The sequence below is a fragment of the Ovis aries genome, chromosome 13 (genome assembly GCF_016772045.2).
Source record: "Ovis aries strain OAR_USU_Benz2616 breed Rambouillet chromosome 13, ARS-UI_Ramb_v3.0, whole genome shotgun sequence".
Taxonomy (NCBI): domain Eukaryota; kingdom Metazoa; phylum Chordata; class Mammalia; order Artiodactyla; family Bovidae; genus Ovis; species Ovis aries.
This window is the reverse complement of record NC_056066.1, coordinates 24834983-24854331: the sequence shown is the minus strand read 5'-3', so window position 1 is coordinate 24854331 and position 19349 is coordinate 24834983. Positions and strand designations below refer to the sequence as shown.

General features: G+C 38.8%; 1 protein-coding gene across 10 annotated transcripts in view; it reads left to right on the top strand.

Moving 5' to 3' along the window:
- Positions 1 to 17334, top strand: part of ARHGAP21 (Rho GTPase activating protein 21) — a 129450-nt gene extending 112116 nt beyond the window's left edge. For all 10 annotated transcript variants that reach the window (XM_042230534.2, XM_027976623.3, XM_042230533.2 and 7 more), the window contains 12 exons: positions 2034 to 2098; positions 2201 to 2337; positions 3158 to 3300; positions 4041 to 4196; positions 4328 to 4406; positions 6987 to 7060; positions 7138 to 7227; positions 8836 to 8961; positions 9156 to 9197; positions 9516 to 9621; positions 11551 to 11582; positions 14822 to 17334. In XM_042230534.2, coding sequence (XP_042086468.1) covers positions 2034 to 2098; positions 2201 to 2337; positions 3158 to 3300; positions 4041 to 4196; positions 4328 to 4406; positions 6987 to 7060; positions 7138 to 7227; positions 8836 to 8961; positions 9156 to 9197; positions 9516 to 9621; positions 11551 to 11582; positions 14822 to 16513 — 2742 coding nt within the window. In that variant the 3' untranslated portion in view covers positions 16514 to 17334. The remainder of the gene's footprint in view (positions 1 to 2033; positions 2099 to 2200; positions 2338 to 3157; positions 3301 to 4040; positions 4197 to 4327; positions 4407 to 6986; positions 7061 to 7137; positions 7228 to 8835; positions 8962 to 9155; positions 9198 to 9515; positions 9622 to 11550; positions 11583 to 14821) is intronic.
- The last annotated feature ends 2015 nt before the right edge of the window (positions 17335 to 19349 follow it).

Sequence of the window (19349 nt, the reverse complement as noted above, 5' to 3'; positions counted from 1 at the left end):
CACAAAAAAAAAAAAAACAAAACAAGAAGAAGAATTCAGTGTACATATTAATATTTATATTATTTTCACTTACTGGAAAATCATCATTACTGAGCTAGAGAAATAGATAATTCAGATATTCTGCATCCTTTGTCAAATAGTGAACTGATCAAAGATCTAGGTTCCTAGTCCTGGTCATTACCTTAATGACTAAATACTCTGTTTCTTTATCTTAAGACCAGGATTGTTGTGGGGCTTAAGTTACACTGAAAATGCTTCTCAAATCGCTGTGTAAATTCAAAGAGATACTGATAGTGTGGTTTTTTTTTTTTTTTAATGAAATGGTGCAGGCAAGAGTATAATATAGCCTATAATAATATAGTAATTAGATTCTAAGAAAACTTGCATTATTGGAAATCATGTGATAAGCCAACTTTTCTTTTTAATAAGGAGTTTCTGACTCACAGCCATCAAGATATTTCTACAGCAGAAATTCCAGTAGTGAAGATACTGTTTTTACGTGTACATAACTATAAATTCTACAGAGCAGATTCAGCAATGATTAAGTCTAGATTTCACTCAAGGGTGCCTTTTTCCTATCAATAGTTTTTCTTAGATGTTGTTCTCCTTTTGTGTGACCCATTGTTATGACAAAAAAAGAAAAACACAAGGTTCTTTCCTCTTACAGTATTCAGGAACACCTACATCAAGCATAAAATTATGCAAATTATGTTTTCAAATTTAGTCATTTCCATTATATCCAGTTTAAATCGTGAAAACTTCGTTCATAAGAAAAATACCTAATTGTTTTCCTCTGATAGTGTATACTCCTTCTTGTTTGTCACTAACAATGAACCCCAGATCCGTGTCAATACAACCCTTTTTCTACAAACACCACTATAAAAAACATGAGTGAGTTTTGTCACAGTGAAGAGGGAAAATCAGAACTTGGATATAGATTTCAGCTCTAAGTAGCAATTCACAGGAGTTCCTGTTTGAATCAGCACCTGCTCTGTGCCAGGTGTTGTACTGGGCAGTAGATGACTTCATCTTTGAGACGTAGGGCTGTTTTAAGGGTTGATGGAGGTGACGCTTACAAAGAATGCAGCCCAGTGCCTGGTAGGTCATGAACATGCACTTCATGCCAGCCATCATCACTATCATCTGATTTTTCAGACACAGATATTTCCACCCAGTTTTATAGCTCAGAAAGTAATAATTCACTGAGCATATAGCATATGGCAGTCAGTCTTTTAAGCATTTTTACGTTGGTTAATCACAGTAATCATATGAATGTGTCCCACTATTATCATTACCGTGTTTCAAACATGGGAACTATTTAACAAAGAGAGGTTAAGTAGTGTCCTCAAAGTCACATAGCTTGGAAGTGTCAGGACCAAGACTTAAACCCAGGCAATCTTATTCTAGGTCTTAACCATATCCTTTTTCAGTTGGTAAATGAAAAGAATAGATTTGAATCCGAGAATTTACAAAACCTGTATTCTTTGTAAATTATAATGTTCTCTATGATCAAAATGAGACAAGTAAAGAATATATTTGAGGACACATGTCAATATAGAGCTGGAATCTGTAGGGGAAAAAAATCATTATCGTATGGTCAGCTCTGAGTTTTCCATACAGTATATTGTTGAGGTTAAAAAAAAAAAAACAGTTTTGAGCTTTTCTGTTCTAACAATCTTTCTGGGGTTAGCAAGAAAAAAACTGGCTCTCTGTTTCCCCGTCATTTATTAAAAATGACAGATGAGTTCAATAAATTTGAACACTAGCAACTTGCTGGTTGTCTAGGTATTGCGGGGATACAGGAAATAAATGGAAAGCTCTTGGAAATGGGAGAGGCACTTGGAGCATTTGTCACTTAATGATGTTGGGTCATGATTTGAATAGAGGTTTTAAAACCACTCCATAGCGTCGGTATTGAATGAGCAAAGTAGTATGGAGCCCCCCCACCCATACCCCCTGCCACCAAAAAAATGTAGGATCCCTATTTAAATTTAGAATTGGCTTTCTCATTTTACCTTCTGTTTATTCTATAGGACACTGGAGTCACTAACAGGGACCTAATTAGTCGAAGAATAAAAGAATACAACAGTCTAATGAGGTGAGAACCCCACCGTGCCTCCTAGGTCATTAGGATGTAAAAATACTTGTTCACAAAACATTGTAAAAATGTTTGTTCACAAACGTCCCTTTCTTTTGGCAGCAAAGCAGAGCCATTGCCGAAGACCCCTCGCCAGAGTCTCAGCATCCGGCAAACCCTACTTGGTGCTAAAGCAGAGCCTCGGACTCAGAGTCCACACTCTCCCAAGGAGGAGTCAGAAAGGAAGCTTCTCAGTAAAGGTATTGACACCAGTAGTCCTAGATACATGTAGGATTTAAAATTGGGACCATAGGGACTTCTTTGGCAGTCCAGTGGTTAGGACTCTGAGCTTCCCCTGTAGGGGGTGTGGGTTCGATCCCTGGTTGGGGAACTAAGATCCCACATGCCCCATGGTGCAGCCAAAAAAAATAAATAAATAGAAAGTAAAATAAAACAGGGATTATAGTCAATCAACTAAAATCAGTTAAAAATATTTTTTAATAAAACAAAATTGGGATTGCAAAGACATTTTCATATTTTTCTGTGGACCTCAGCTCAGGGTGAACTAACCCAGAGATCACTGATCCCTGATCTAGGCTAGTGGGGCCTTTCTTAAGGTGGGAGTCCAAGACATCAGTTCTTGTTAATGCAATAAAGACCAAGAAAGGGAAAATCCAACACATATATACACATGAAAAACTACCAGTTTGATTAATAATGAAGATCCAGGCACTTTCATTTTGAAATAGAATCAATATATTTCCTTTTGCTAAAGTCTCACTATAAAGATGTCACACTGATTGTTTTCTTGACTGTTTTGAAGAAAATCATGGTACAGATAGTCAAAAGGTGAAGAAGCATACATGATTCCAACTATTAATAGATTATCTAGAAGGTTGAAAGGAGTGTTACATTTGGAAGAGAATAGAATAGAATATGTTTGATAAATAATGTTTGTATTCTTTACAGAACAGGACTCTGACTTATATAAATCTTGATTAAGAATCTTTAAAGTCATGATTTAGATACTCTTGTTTCCATTTTCTCTTATGTCATTTTGTTTTGAAAAACAATCAAAAGATGATACCAGTCCTCCAAAAGACAAAGGCACGTGGAGAAAAGGCATTCCAAGTATTATGAGAAAGACATTTGAGAAAAAGCCTACTGCTACAGGAACATTCGGGGTCAGACTGGACGATTGCCCACCAGCTCATACAAACCGGGTAGGAGACACCGGCCAACCAGACTTCCTAAAGTCATTAATTCAGCCGTAGTCATATTGGGACCTGAGTACACAGCCCTGCAGATCACAGGGCATGTCTGTCGGTCTGTTGAATATTTTCCTTGTGTTAACAGACCTTAGTTTCTCTAACTGTTTTTGACCTGTATGAGTGTGTTGAGTAATTTTTGTAACGTTTTTTGCTAATATATTGACTCTGAAATGGAATAATTATTCAACCAGTAGGAATGTATTCAAAATGCTTGGTAAGAATTCATTTTCAAGTCATGTGTGTTTAAAGAAGCATAGGAACAAGGACTTGATTGAGAAAGTGTTATAGATGTAAATGTGTCTGTGTGTTTACAATGCGCATGTTAAGATTCATATCACGAGTGAGTGAATGTTATTCTAACCTTCTTCTTCCCCTTTACCCTTCTTTTATTCAACTGAACTGTTTCCACATTCTCTTATTTGCTCTTATTTCCTCCTTAGACTTTTATTACTATGGATTCTCCTTTCTGTCTTGACTTACTCATTCTTTCTCCACTGACTCAAACATCTCCTGTTGGTTTTATCTCTTCCCAGTTCTGCAATGTCTATATTCATTTTCTCTGTATCAAATAACAGCAATTCATATACTGTTTCCTTTTTGATGGAAAGGGTCTTTTAGCTATGATACACATCTATTAACTGAAGATAAACATTCATATGGTGTTAAATAAATGTTTGTTTCTTGTTTTGCAGTATATTCCATTAATAGTTGACATATGTTGTAAATTAGTTGAAGAGAGAGGTCTCGAATATACAGGTATTTACAGAGTCCCTGGAAACAATGCAGCCATCTCCAGTATGCAGGAGGAGCTGAACAAGGGAATGGCTGATATTGATATACAAGATGATGTAAGTTTGTGTCTTTTTTTTTTAATTTGGGTATTTCTGTTTGAATTACTGGTCTGTGTTGTTGGCTCCCCCCCCCCACCCTTTGGTGGTATTGACTATAAAAATACTGTATTTTTATCTTGCATAACCAGAAATGGCGAGATTTGAATGTGATCAGCAGTTTACTAAAATCCTTCTTCAGAAAACTCCCAGAACCTCTCTTCACAAATGGTGAGTTTACCTCCACCAAAGACACCAGATGAAACAAGTGAACCATACATTGTTGGGAACCCACAGCATATTCAATTAAACTGGGAGAAAATGCTTTCGTCAAAGGGAACAGGAGGTTTTGTTTAGTTCTTATTAGAATACAAAGCATAATTGTGTGTTATTTTTGTGATCTGGATTGTTTTTCCCTCCTGATACATTTCAGTGAAATGTAGAGTTTATTAAAAAATTATTACAGTTCATTAAAAATATATATTATTCTGTTCATTCATGTTTACAGCCAAGTTGAAAATACTTTTATTATTGTTCTCAGTGAAAAGCCTCAGACATTCTACAGTACAATTAGTAGAAAAACATTTTTTCAGCCAAGCCTACTATTTGACTGAGATAAGACCCTGTAGCGGGTATTGCAGTGAAGAGAGAGAAAGTGGACAGACTGATGTACCCTCAGCAAACTCACGTTCTAGGGAATTTCCTTTATTTGATAAGGCTTGTATATGCATGTGTGCTCAGTCACTCAGTTGTGTCTGACTCTGCAACCTCATGGACGGTAGCCCACCAGGCTTCTCTCTCCAAGGGATTTTCCAGGCAAGAAGTGGGTTGCCATTTCCTTCTCCAGGGGATTTTCCCAAACTAGGGATCAAAACAATGTCTCTTGGGTCTCTTGCATTGGCTTGCTGCTGCTGCTGCTGCTGCTGCTGCTGCTAAGTCGCTTCAGTCGTGTCCGACTCTGTGCGACTGCATAGACAGCAGCCCACCAGGCTCCCCCGTCCCTGGGATTCTCCAGGCAAGAACACTGGAGAGGGTCGCCATTTCCTTCTCCAATGCATGAAAGTCAAAAGGGAAAGTGAAGTCACTCAGTCATGTCTGACTCTTCGCAACCCCATGGACTGCAGCCCACCAGGCTCCTCCATCCATGGGACTTTCCAGGCAAGAGTACTGGAGTGGGGTGCCATTGCCTTTTCCTTGCGTTGGCTTCAGTCAGTCAGTTCAGTTGCTCAGTCTTGTCCGACTCTTTGCAACCCCGTGAATCGCAGCACGCCAGGCCTCCCTGTCCATCACCAACTCGCAGAGTTCACTCAAACTCATGTCCATCGAGTCGGTGATGCCATCCAGTCATCTCATCCTCTGTCATCCCCTTCTCCTCCTGCCCGCGATTCCTCCCAGCATCAGTCTTTTCCAATGAGTCAACTCTTCGAGTGAGGTGGCCAAAGTACTGGAGTTTCAGCTTTAGCATCAGTCCTTCCAAAGAATATCCAGGACTAATCTCCTTTAGAATGGACTGGTTGGATCTCCTTGCAGTCCAGGGGACTCTCAAGAGTCTTCTCCAACACCGCAGTTCAAAAACATCAATTCTTCGGCACTCAGCTTTCTTCACAGTCCAACTCTCACATCCATACATGGCCACAGGAAAAACCATAGCCTTGACTAGATGGACCTTAGTTGGCAAAGTAATGTCTCTGCTTTTGAATATGCTATCTAGGTTGGTCATAACTTTTCTTCCAAGGAGTAAGCGTCTTTTAATTTCATGGCTGCAGTCACCATCTGCAGTGATTTTGGAGCCCAAAAAATAAAGTCTGACACTGTTTCCACTGTTTCCCCATCTATTTCCCATGAAGTGATGGGACCAGATGCCATGATCTTCGTTTTCTGAATGTTGAGCTTTAAGCCAACTTTTTCACTCTCTTCTTTCACTTTCATCAAGAGGCTTTTTAGTTCCTCTTCACTTTCTGTCATAAGGGTGGTGTCATTTGCATATCTGAGGTGATTGATATTTCTCCCAGCAATCTTGATTCTAGCTTGTGTTTCTTCCAGCCCAGCGTTTCTCATGATGTACTCTGCATATAAGTTAAATAAGCAGGGTGACAATATACAGCCTTGACGGACTCCTTTTCCTATTTGGAACCAGAATGTGGTCCACTGGACAAGGGAATGGCAAACCACTTCGGTATTCTTGCCTTCAGAACCCCATGAACAGTATGAAAAACCCCCAAAACAGTATAGGATACTGAAAGAGGAACTCCCCAGGTCAGTAGGTACCCAATATGGTACTGGAGATCAGTGGAGAAATAACTCCAGAAAGAAGGAAGGGATAGAGCCAAAGCAAAAACAATACCCAGTTGTGGATGTGACTGGTGATAGAAGCAAGGTCTGATGCTGTAAAGAGCAATATTGCATAGGAACCTGGAATGTTAGGTCCATGAATCAAGGCGAAATTGGAAGTGGTCAAACAGGAGATGGCAAGAGTGAACATCGACATTCGAGGAATCAGCAAACTAAAATGGACTGGAATGGGTGAATTTAACTCAGATGACCATTATATCTACTACTGAGGGCAGGAATCCCTTAGAAGAAATGGAGTAGCCATCATGGTCAACAAAACAGTCCAAAATGCATTGGCTTAGGAGATATTAAAAACTATAGCAGTTTCAAAGACAACATTTCAAAGGCTACTTCTGGTCTTCACTATTTTGTCTTTCTTTTTAATCATAGTTTGAAATTGAATCTTAAAGGGAAACTTGATTACAGCTCACTTGAACAATTTAAGATGAATTTTTTTTTTGTTCTTACTGTTGTTGTCAGATAAATACGCCGACTTTATTGAAGCCAATCGTAAGGAAGATCCTCTAGATCGTCTGAAAACATTAAAAAGACTAGTAGGTATTATTTTGTATTTTTGGAGGTACAACAAAAGTTCAGCATTTAAATCCATCATGCAAATAATATGTTTCAGATTCACGATTTGCCCGAACATCATTATGAAACACTCAAGTTTCTTTCGGCTCATCTGAAGACAGTAGCAGAAAATTCAGAAAAAAATAAGGTATGTAAACTCTTTATTGAAGAGATGTGTTTTCAGTGGCTTCAGTTGAAAAGACATGCTCCCCTGCTTCAGGCCAAATAATCAAAAATAGGTTATAATTAAACAAAAGCTCTAAAATACATAATATTGCTGGTTAAGTCCCTCTAAAGATCACTCTTAAAAGCAAAAGATCCCCAAAATATCAATTACTGTTTTTTAAAGACGTTCTCTTTTATGTTTATCCAGCAAGAAAAATGAAAAAGAAAGTTTACTTTTTATTTTTCAACTGTACCTTAATATTTTGAATGTGCAATGCTTGCATAAAACAACAGTAAAAATGTATCAAGTAGTACAGTGACAAACGACAGACATTTCCTTTGTTTTGGTTTAAACAGATAAGACCTTTTCTTTGTTTTGTTTTAATACCACCATATTACCTTTATCAAACACACCAAAATTTAGTATACTTTAATATTATCTTACTATTCTATTCATGTGTAGTTTTTCCTGATTGATTTAAAGAAATGGGTTTTTTTATGAATATCATATGGAATTTAAAAAACCCACACACCATATAAATGAACAAACAAAACCAAACAAAAAAATTCACTGATACAGAGAACAGAGCAGTGGTACCAGAGGGGAGGAGGGTTGGGGATGCAGGGAAGGAGGGTGGGGGCTGAAGGCAGGGTGACAGGGTAAAGGGGGTCAACTGTATAGTGATGGATGGGAACTGAATTTTTGGTATGCGTCCCTAGATCAGTTTGATTTTTTTTTTTTAATTCTACAATGGTGTTTTACTCTCTGGTATGTTTTTGGGATTGGTTATTTAATGTTTTAATCAAATCTTGAAGTCAAAAGATTATACTAAACACTATAAGATATAACAAAAAAGATGTGTACCTTTGATAACTGGTAGTTAAACAGGAATACAAAATATGGAAACAAACATACAAACATCTAGGTTTGTAATACTGAGGTATTCATATTGGTACAAGGGTGAGCAAAAGGCTTTGGAAGTCTTGGTTGAAGTAAAGGTTTTATCGAAAGAATATTTTCAAACATTAGATTTTTACATATTCATGATCTTAATGTACCACTTGGGAAAATTTGGAAATTTTTATATATTTATTTCCAATTTTTGGTTTTTGAGGAGAGAGGTTTTCCCTGTTCTTTTACAAATTTTATTCCCTTTGATTTTAATACTTTTGTGAGTTAATCCAGCTTTGGTAATACTTCTTTTTAGCTGTGTTGTGCAGTTCTCTGACCAGGAGTCGAACTCATGCCCCTGCAGTGGAATTGTGGAGCCTTAACCACTGGACCACTAGGGAATTCCCTATAATACTAGTTGTGAACTAGATAAATTGCTTTCAATCAAACACTTCTTGGAAAAAATGTCAGTTGTGTTGTATATTGTCATTAAAGCAAGAACAAATTTACATATAGATTTGTTTATGGAAATCCCAACCAGGAAGTATTATTACTATTTTACACACATCAGTCAACCATTGTTTTGAATTCTTTTTCATCAAAAGAACCTTTCAGAAATAAAATGCCAAACATGCAATGGGAATTTAAGCCTACTTTCTTAAGAAACGTTATGATGTTTTCTAATATCCTTTGTTGCAGATGGAACCAAGAAACCTAGCCATAGTGTTTGGTCCAACTCTAGTGAGAACCTCCGAAGATAACATGACGCACATGGTCACTCACATGCCAGACCAGTACAAGATCGTAGAGACACTCATCCAGCACGTAAGTTCCGGCTTCGGCTCATCGAGAAAGTTCTTTTTCATGAGCAGCTGATAGTTGGCAGGGTAGCATATGGTTATAATTTATTTTTTCCCCTAAGAAAAATTACTTTTTTTTCTGTGCTATCCTCCAAAATATAGATCTCTTTAGGGGGTTATTTAATTTCTCTTTTTCACCGTCTTTATTTTAAATTTTAGCATGACTGGTTTTTCACAGAAGAAGGTGCTGAAGAACCTCTTGTAAGTATTGGCTGTCAGCATTTATATACTCTGTTCTGGGGACACGTGAGATGCTGACCCTACAACAGTGTCACCTTCCTGCTTTGTATGCTATTGTCTGCTTTGCATCTCGGAAGCAGGTCTATATAGCACCTCAGTTTCTGATCAAATGAAAGTCCAAGTATGATGCTTGTTTGGTAATTAATTATCTGGAAACAGTGTAAAAAAATTCAGTATATGTCCTCCACTCAGTAATGTGTCTTTTACTAAATGTTGTTTGAATTTTAAAGAAAGTATCTGTGAAGAGATGATGAAGAGATCTTTGTTTATTAACCATAGACGACAGTGCAGGAGGAAAACACAGTAGACTCCCAGCCAGTGCCAAACATAGATCATTTACTCACCAACATTGGAAGGACAGGCGTCTCCCCTGGAGATGTATCAGGTAACTCTTGCCTGGGCAGTATTGATCTTTAGATTAAAAGCTAAATTTTTATAACATGAAAGAGCAAATCAATCATAAGTAACAATTCACTCTGATTTTTTTTTTCCTTTTCTTCTTCTCTTTTTCCCTTTCTACTAATAAAAGAATGTAATCTTCCTTTTCTGATTTGATCTTGATTATCTTCCAGTGACTGTAATGCCATGGGCAGTGCATGGAGTTGTAATGCTTGTCAGAAAGGAACTATGAGGGAAAATGAGCATGCAAACCACTGTTTTGTTCTTTTTTTTTTTTTTTTTTAATTCACAGTTTCCATGTAATAGTCATCACAAGGTAAAACAGATACCCGCTACTGAGTATGTGGTTGCTGTGATGGCAGAAAGTGTGGTCTAGACTGTTACGAGTAATTCTTACCTCGAGCTGGATGTTCTGTTGAAAAAGCAGCAAGTTAACTATGTAAAATGCTCACGGGCAACATTTCCATAAATGCAGTATATATCATCTTGTCACTATAGAGGTCACCGTAAAAGTCAACCTCTTTGACACTTTCTTCTGTTTTCTCTCGCCACCCTAATATTTGGTGAAATACGAGTTCTTGCAGGCTCTTTCGATGAAAGTTTTTTCCTGCCAAACTGTTGCAACTAACCTAGCATGTTTTACGCCATGTTCTCCCTTTGTCTCTAGTTCGTGTTTTAGTCCTAAAGGGTCTTTCTTCCAGCACTTTACTGACACAGGCAAATGTATACTGATGTTGAACAGGCGAGATGGGAGGAGTCTATCACACGGTAATGTCGCTAGTGGATTCCGTGGTGTCCCTGATGGACAGCTGGAACTGTAGGAAGAAGGACGACTGTTGTCCACACTGTAGCTGCCTTGTCTGCAGAAACCCCCGATTCCTGTAAACGCACACCGAGCTGATCTGTGGTGTACATTTTCTCTTACGATTCTTGTAAACAGATCACGACTACTTTCTTAAAAGTTTTTCTGCTGTTTCTTGTTATTTCTGAAGCAGACCGTGAGGAGAAATAGCATGGTATGGTCTACCAGTTCTTAAAGTCATAAAGCATTGAGCCATGTGTTGAAAGGGGTGTGGCATGGGGCTCAGCTCATTAACTCTGAAAATCCATTTCCCTGAAGTTGAAAGAGAAAATTTCAAAAATTGATGTTGTCCTAAAGACTGCTAGCCCCTTCCTACCCTCTTTGTACTTGTACAATCTGAGTTTTTGCCAGACAGTAAAATGATGCTCTCCATTTTTCCATTTTCATAATAGCATTCGTTACTAAATAATTGGAAAACTGGTAGCAATGTAACTAGTCAAAAGGATCCCTGACTGCACAGATGTGAAACCGGGGTCCAAAGCATAGAGATCAGCATGATTTAACATGACACCAAAGTGACCTAGAAGCAGGGTTATCCGAATTCATATTATGCATACAGTAAATGCTTCTCAAATTTACCATTGACAGTCTGACAAAAATCAAAGTAGATAACACCAAGTCTGAGCATCTCAATTTGTAGTGAGGGCAGCCAACAATCTCAAACGTTCTACATTGTGTATCAGTTTCAGATACAGGATGTGGTACATAGTGTGATTCTTCAAAAGGTCTTCGAGCTGCTTTATTGCTAGATTGAATACTTAGAAAATTTAATAAACACTAGTGTTTCTGTTTTGTTTAGTACAGGGCTCCTTTGCCATCCCTCTCATTGAGCTGATTCTGCCTACAATTCACAGCATCCTTTCATGGCGGTGGCTTTCTGTGGTGCAGCTTGCATCTTTGTGAGCTCTGACTATCCACTGTGTTCTATTGTTTTTTGAGTTTTGCTTTCACATTTTGTTCTGTGCCTGTCTCTTCCATAAGTTTTTGCATTGTTTGTGGAAAGCAGTAAAGAATCTGACCAATACTGACCGTGTTTTCCTTAACTTCCCACAGATTCAGCTACTAGTGACTCAACAAAATCTAAGGTAAATTGTTTCTTACAGTTGGGAAATATTTTAGGGGCGAATTGCTTTGTGGCTGATGGTTATGATTCATATGTGGTGCACCCTTGTCTGTGTCTGATGACACAGACTAACAGAGTATTATAAAGGGGAAAATTAATGCTTAGAATATGATAGAGGAATACTGGATTGTGAATTGGGGTGTTGGGTTTATCTCAGCATAGTTTACTATAATACAAAGAAATAGGCATTTCCCCCTTTGTTCTTATATGTGGAAATTTTCTAACATACTCAAAAGTAGACAGACTGGTATGAGTCCTCATTCAGTTCAGTTCAGTCCTCATTATCCATCCTCAATTAACATACGGTCAACATTTGTCTTATCTGCACCCTGCCCACTTTCCTCCTCCTTGGGACTATTTTGAAGCAAATGCCGAACATTGTATTTCATCTGTAAACATTTCAGTAGTGATAGAGACTTAATCATTATATATATTTTTAAAAAATATTCTTGCCTTCTTTTCAACAAGGTCATTAATTTTGTTTTTACAGTCAATTTTTGTTTACACAATTTGTGTTCTGTTGACAACACCACCAAAGTACATAACTATTTGAGTAGCTTTAAAGACATTCTTATAGTTAGAAAGTTTTTTATTTCAAATTTTGCTCTGCTGAGATAGTAGCAAGTAAAATTGTTAATAAAAGCTTTTAAATGTTCTATTTGGAAATGAGACATGAATGTTACATATCATTTCTAAGCATAATGAGGTCACATATGACTAAATTGTAATTTAATTTCTTGCAGAAAATATTGCAAAATATTTAATGATATATCATTCACTATCACTTATATTGTGATTATTACTGTCTTTTAAAAAAATTTTTTTATCATTTTTTTACCCTAACTTTTTATTTTGGAAATTTTTAAGTTACTAGAATAATAGCATTCAAACCTTTTGCCCTAGATTTTTCAGTTGGTAACTCTTGACATATATGTATGTAATTTTTTTCTATGTCATTTGAGTTGCTTATAGATATAACACTTTACCCCTACGTGCTTCCATGTGTGTCACCTAAGAACAAGGGCATTCTGTATAATTAGAGTATAATTATTGTACTCAGGCACTTAATGAGTACAATACATTATTATTTCTAATGTACAGCATTTACACACATTTGACCAGTCGTCCCAACAATGTTTTTTTTTTTTTTTTTTCTTGTATACAGGGTGCAATCAAGGATCAATCCTTGCATTATGTTGTCATGTCTCCTTAGACTTACTTATTTTGGACCAGTTTTCCACCTCTTTTTGCCAGAATATAAGACTTCAGATTTAGATTTTTATGTTTTAAAAACGTTTTTGAAATTTCTTCCATCCCTCTTACTAGAAGCATATTTCTTAACCTATAATTGTAGCAATCTCTTCATCTTAATCAATTATGGTGCAGATAACCAAATGATATATTTTTGTAACAATGTTTTCAATTATAAAAGAAGTAAAAGTCATTTCCTCTAACATATACGTGATCACAGAATCATCAATGTTGGGAATCTTAAAGATAATCTAATTTTTTTCACTTAAATAAACAATGAAATTGAGTTGTTGAAAACTGAATCACTTGCTCAGTGTCATACGCAGCAAGTGAGGGAAGAACAGGCTAAAGAAACACCAGATCTTCTAATTCAGAGCCCAGTCATAGCCATCATTCCCTGAGGTCTTCAGCAGAATGTGAATGTGTTAAAATGTGAATAAGCATCAGAAAAGTCCTGGATAATTAAACAGTCCTTTAGAAGAACAAGGTTAAAGTGTCTGCCTGCAATTCGGGAGACCTGGGTTCGATCCCTGGGTCGGGAAGATCCCCTGGAGAAGGAAGTGGCAACCCACTCCAGTATTCTTGCCTGGAGAATCCCATGAACTGAGGAGCCTGGTGGGCTACAGTCCACAGGGTCGCAAAGAGTTGGACACGACTGAGTGACTTCACTTTAGAAGAACAAAGTTCTGTACATCTGACTTGATTTTGGAAAGTCCTTTTTAATACAACAGCCTAAGTTTTTACTTTAATTTTCAAGACTTCAGTATAATAGTTCTAGCTTGTCTAAAATTTTTATGACAATAGAGAAACCATACTTTCAGCTTCTGACTCAGCATACTGGCTGCCTGCTCATCTTAAATGGGGTGTGTTAAACCAGCTAGGGTTTATTGACACCCCTCTCCCCCATTAACTGAGCCTGTAAGCATTATGAATATGTTAATTAAATGGTCTTAAACAGTCATCTTCAGGAACCTGTTAGGCATAGCTGACTAAGCTGGTTGGCTGCACTGCCACTTTCTCAATACAGGGCATGACAGAGTTTCTATGGTAAGGATTTAAGATCTTGAATTGACCTTAGGTTTTTTGAACTTTCTGATTTGGTTGTTCCTTGAGATCAGTGAAGACATTACCAACCTAGTTTACCTAAGGCCATTCTCTGCAGATCCAGCCTAACTGAACTAATAGGAACCCAAAAGTTCCCTTATCTTAATCAGCTTATGCGACACAGTGTCTGTATCATGTGACATCTGTAATTAGAAAAAAGGTAGTCATAAGATTTTAGTAACCAGCATCAGAATATTGACTATGAGACCTGTGTTCCAGAGGAGAGAACCTGTAGACCCACTGAGTATAGCAGAAGCGGGGATGGTCCATAGATACAGAAAAGTTAAGAACAATGGGGGATGGGGGCCACCAAACACAAAATGTGTCCCTGAAAGACAGGTATGTGAGCCCTGTGACTTGGTCAATAAATAAATATTAATTAGTCCCATTTCTAATTAATTGAAAATAAAAACTTATGTTAGGCACAATTTAAAAGGAGGTGTAAAAACCACACCTTGTTAGTACTTGGCTTTAGTGGTTAAGAAATAATTGGGGTGGGGGAGGGAAGGACTGGGAGTTTGGGATTAGCAGATGTAAACTATTACATATAGGATGGATAAACAACAAGGTCCTACTGTATAGCACAGGGCCCTATATCAATATCCTTGATGCACCATAATGGAAAAGAATGTCTATATGTATTATAACCGAGTCACTTTGCTGTACAGCAGAGATTGGCACAACCTTGTAAATCAACTATATGTCAGTTTTTAAAAGTTTTTTTTTTTTTTTTTAATCAAGCAATAGCATTCACACACACACACAGAGAAACATTTGGGGGGGAAACCTTTTCAGAAAGTGAACTCGATGACGTTCTGTTCAAAGTGTTGTATCTCTGCTTCCCAGGGTTCTTGGGGATCCGGAAAAGACCAGTACAGCAGGGACCTGCTTGTATCCTCCATCTTCGCGGCTGCCAGTCGCAAGAGGAAAAAGCCAAAAGAAAAAGCACAACCCAGCAGCTCGGAAGACGAGCTGGACAATGTGTTTTTCAAGAAAGAAAACTCAGAGCAGGGTCACCACGACATTAAAGAAGAGTCCAAAAAAGAGAGTGAGACACAGGGCCGAAAACAAAGGACCGTTGCTCCCAAAGAAAACAACACGAAGAAAGACAGCAGCGGAGGCGGCAGAGCTGAGCAGAGGGCCCCGCGGGGGGAGAGCTTGGAGCCCCCGGCCCCCCAAAGCACCAAGCAGAGCCGGTCACCCACCCTGAGCTGTCGCCTCGCCGTCCTGAGAGAGAGCCCCAGGGCCCTCGCGGCCCAGAAGACCTCCCACCTGGAAGACACGGGGTCCGACTCTGGCACCCCACTCAGCACTCGTGCCCCAGCTCCCCTGGCAAGCTTTCCCACCAGGAAACCCCCCAGCCCCGAGCCCAAGCACAGCGAGCTCCTGGTCAGTGTCGGCAGCATCACCTCCGACTACGCTGGCGCACCGTCCGCTCCCTACCTGGCCGGCCTTGACTCCAGCCGGCTGAGCCCCGAGGTGCAGTCCATGGCTGAGAGCCGGGGAGACGAAGCTGATGATGAGAGGAGCGAGCTGGTCAGCGAGGGCCGGCCGGTGGAGACGGACAGCGAGAGCGACTTCCCGGTCTTCCCAGCCCTCCTGGCCTCCGACAGGCACTTCCGAGGAAAACTCCAAGAGGCGGCGAGGACCAGCCGGAGAAACTCAGAAGGCAGTGAGGTCAGCTGCACGGAGGGAAGTTTGACGCCGAGTTTAGAAAGCAGGAGACAGCTCTTCAGCTCCCATAAACTGATCGAGTGTGACACTTTGTCCAGGAAGAAATCCGCCAGGTTCAAATCAGACAGTGGGAGTCTAGGAGACTCCAAGAATGAGAAAGAAGCCCCTTCCATCACCAAAGTGTTTGACGTTATGAAAAAAGGAAAATCCACCGGAAATTTACTGACACCACCAGCCAGAAGCGAATCGGACAAACAAGAACCCACTTGGAAAACAAAAATAGCCGATCGGTTAAAACTGAGGCCCAAAGCCCCAGCCGATGACATGTTTGGAGTAGGAAGTCAAAAAACCATCCCCGATCCTGCCAAAAGGAAAAACATCAAACGCAGACACACGCTGGGCGGGCACAGGGATGCTACTGAAATTAGTGTTCTGAATTTCTGGAAAGCCCAGGAGCAGAGCGGGGACAGAGAATCCGAACTTTCAGCTGTGAATCGATTGAAGCCCAAATGCTCCGCCCAGGACCTGTCCATCTCAGACTGGCTGGCCAGGGAGCGGCTACGCACCAGTACGACTGACCTGAGCAGAGGGGACACGGGGGACCCCCAGCCTGAGAGTCTAGGCACCTTAGAAATACCAACCAGGGACCCGCCCCTGTCTTTCCAGTCCGATGCAGACAGTTCTTCCAGCACCTTGGCTTCAACTAACAGGGCCCCTCTTTCCACGCCACCACAGTCACCTGACCAAATAAATGGAGAAAGCTTCCAGAACACGAGCCAAAACTCCAGTTCTGCAGCCACGGTCCAACCTCATCAACTGTCTGAAACCCCAGACCACAAAGCACAGTTCCATCCCTGTCTTTAAACTGGGGGTCCTTTCTGAAGCGAATAAAAGCTACTGTTACACTTTCCAGTAACTCTGTAAATATTTTCTTGTACCAGAATTGTTATTATGCAGCCTTCATTTGGGCTGGTTTCATCATTTTGCACTGTGAAATAGCTTTACGGTGCATTTCTACAGCCAGAAGAACATATATATATATATATATAAATATATAAATAAATATATATTTAAAATATATTGGATAGTTGTATACAAAGGAGCAAGGTATTTGTTGCAACTCACTGCATAGTGTGTACACATAAGATAACTGAAGAAAATCTCTGGCGTTAGAATGCGGCAGACGTGTTCTTTTGGTTTCATCACTAACAAAAGTGCCTCATCATAAAAATACATTTGGTTTTTAGGGTGCCATATTGTTAAAATTAGATAACGTACATTGAGCAAAAAAAAAAAAAAAATGTGTTTTATTGGTAATAAATTTCATCACATTTACCAGTTTTAACACAGGTGGATACAGAACTTCCATTCTCTAGTCATTCCAGGTGGATCTCTGAGTTTTCTATTCCAACTTTTAATACAGTTTTTGAGTTTTGTGTGACTTGAATTTTTAATCTTTCTGTAAAATACGTAACTTAAATGAACATATTATATGTGTATCTTTTCTTCAGATACCAGATTTGATATAAATGTTGTAACATAGGTGTGTAGATAGTGACCTGGATGGAACTGGCTTCTTTATGGAGAAGAATATAATTCTGCATGAGGACTTAATGGATCCAAACCTGTGTCATGCCTGTGTGCATACCCAATTAAACACTGGAAATAAAAATTGTTTTGGTGAACTTTGTATGGCTTGAAACTTATTACTTACTAATATATAGTTGCTGCTGCTAGGTTGCTTCAGTCGCGTCCGACTCTCTGCGACCCCATAGACAGTAGCCCGCCAGGCTCCCCTGTCCCTGGGATTTTCCAGGCAAGAACACTGGAGTGGTTTGCCATTTCCTTCTCCAATGCATGAAAGTGAGAAGTGAAAGAAGTCGCTCAGTTGTGTCCGACTCTTAGCGACCCCATGGACTGCAGCCTACCAGGTTCCTCCGTCCATGGGATTTTCCAGGCAAGAGTACTGGAGTCGGGTGACATTGCCTTCTCTGTATATATATAGTTAAACACTATTCATTTATAACTGCCATTATTCTAATTTTTATTTTAGTTTTTTAGATTTATTTGAAAAACACTTATTTTTTGGTTGCTTCAGACCTTAGTTGTATCACGTGGATCTTTCATTGTGGCACTCGGACTCTCTAGTTGTGCCACATGGACTCAGTAGTTGCAGTGTGTGAGCTTAGTTGCTTCTCAAGATGTGGGATCTTAGTTTCCCAGCCAGGGATTGAACCCGTGTCCTGCACATTGCGAGGAGTATTGTTCACCACTGGGCCACCAGAGAAATCCCAGTTCTGCCTTTTAAAAATTACCTGGTCTTAACATTCCTCCCTCCTCTTTTTGGCTGTGTCTGGCAGAGATCTCTTATAAATGTTTTTATTGGCCTAACTTTACTTGTGTACACAGGTAATATTTAACTTTTCTGGCTGAAGTTATATATGCTGTTTACCTTTTCATAGAGATAATGAGTAAAGAGACCATGTATTTAGAAGTCAAACCAACTCTATACTTCCTAGATACATAAACTTGGACACATTATTTAACTTCTCTGAATTTATTCCCTTGTACAAACAATGATGATAACAGTATCTACTATAAGGGTTATTAGATTTAAGTGAGATACTGTTCCAAAATATTGCTTGCCTCACAGTACTTGCAAAATGTTTATCAAAGATATTCTTAGAAATAATGGGTACTTAAAAGATTATTAAATTTTACAAAAATCTGTTCAGTTTTAAATTTCACTTGTGTCTCATTTCTAAAAGTTCTGTTGAATTGTCTCAATTTAGCTTAATCAGTTGTGAGATCCATTTTATCACATTTTAAGTCTTCTTTTATGTCTATGAAATATTTAATCCATTGATGTTAGCATGAATTCTGGAACCAGACTGCCTGCTTCAAATCAAGGCTCTACCATTTACAAATTGGATGAGTTTGAACAGCTACCTGACTTCTTTGTGCCTTTCCTTACATGTGGAATGAAGGAAAGAACAGTCCTTGTCTCATTGTTACATGTGGTTGCTGTTATTATTATATTTTAGATCTGTTGCCTGCCATAGCTTCAGTTTTATCAGGTCTGATTCTTTCATCTTTAACTTCTAATTCTTTCTGTTTTAAGATTTATTTATTTTTTTGGCCATGCTGTGTGGCATGTGGGATCCTAGTTCCCTGGCCATTGGGAGTCCCAACTAATAGACCGCCAGGGAAGTACATAACCTCTTAATTCTTTAATCTGATATTTCTGTTGATCCTAGTTTATGGTGATTCTGTTTGAATGTTTGGAGTGTCTGTTCATACAAGTCAGAATAACAGATTTATAATTTTATCATTGTCATTTTTGTGCCAAAAAAGTAAACCTTTGTCATGGTGCACCATAATTCAGTGTACCCAAATAATCATTTTCCCTTTTTCTATTTTTGAGAATACCAAAAGGCTGCTTTTTGAAGAGAAAGTGGGAGGAAGAAAGGCATTTGAGATGCCACTTAGAGCTTTGTAAGTCAACCTAAGATTCCTAGTATCTCATAGTCACACAAGAGCCTCTGGGGAGTTTTTTTTTTTTTTAGAGAAGTCCTTTAGATTCAGAGAATAACGTCTCTAGTTTCCTAGAGAATTCAACACAAAAGCTGAAATATGACTTTGTATTATATTTCTAGGATAGATACCATTGTAAATATTAGGAAACAGTAAACTTCCCATT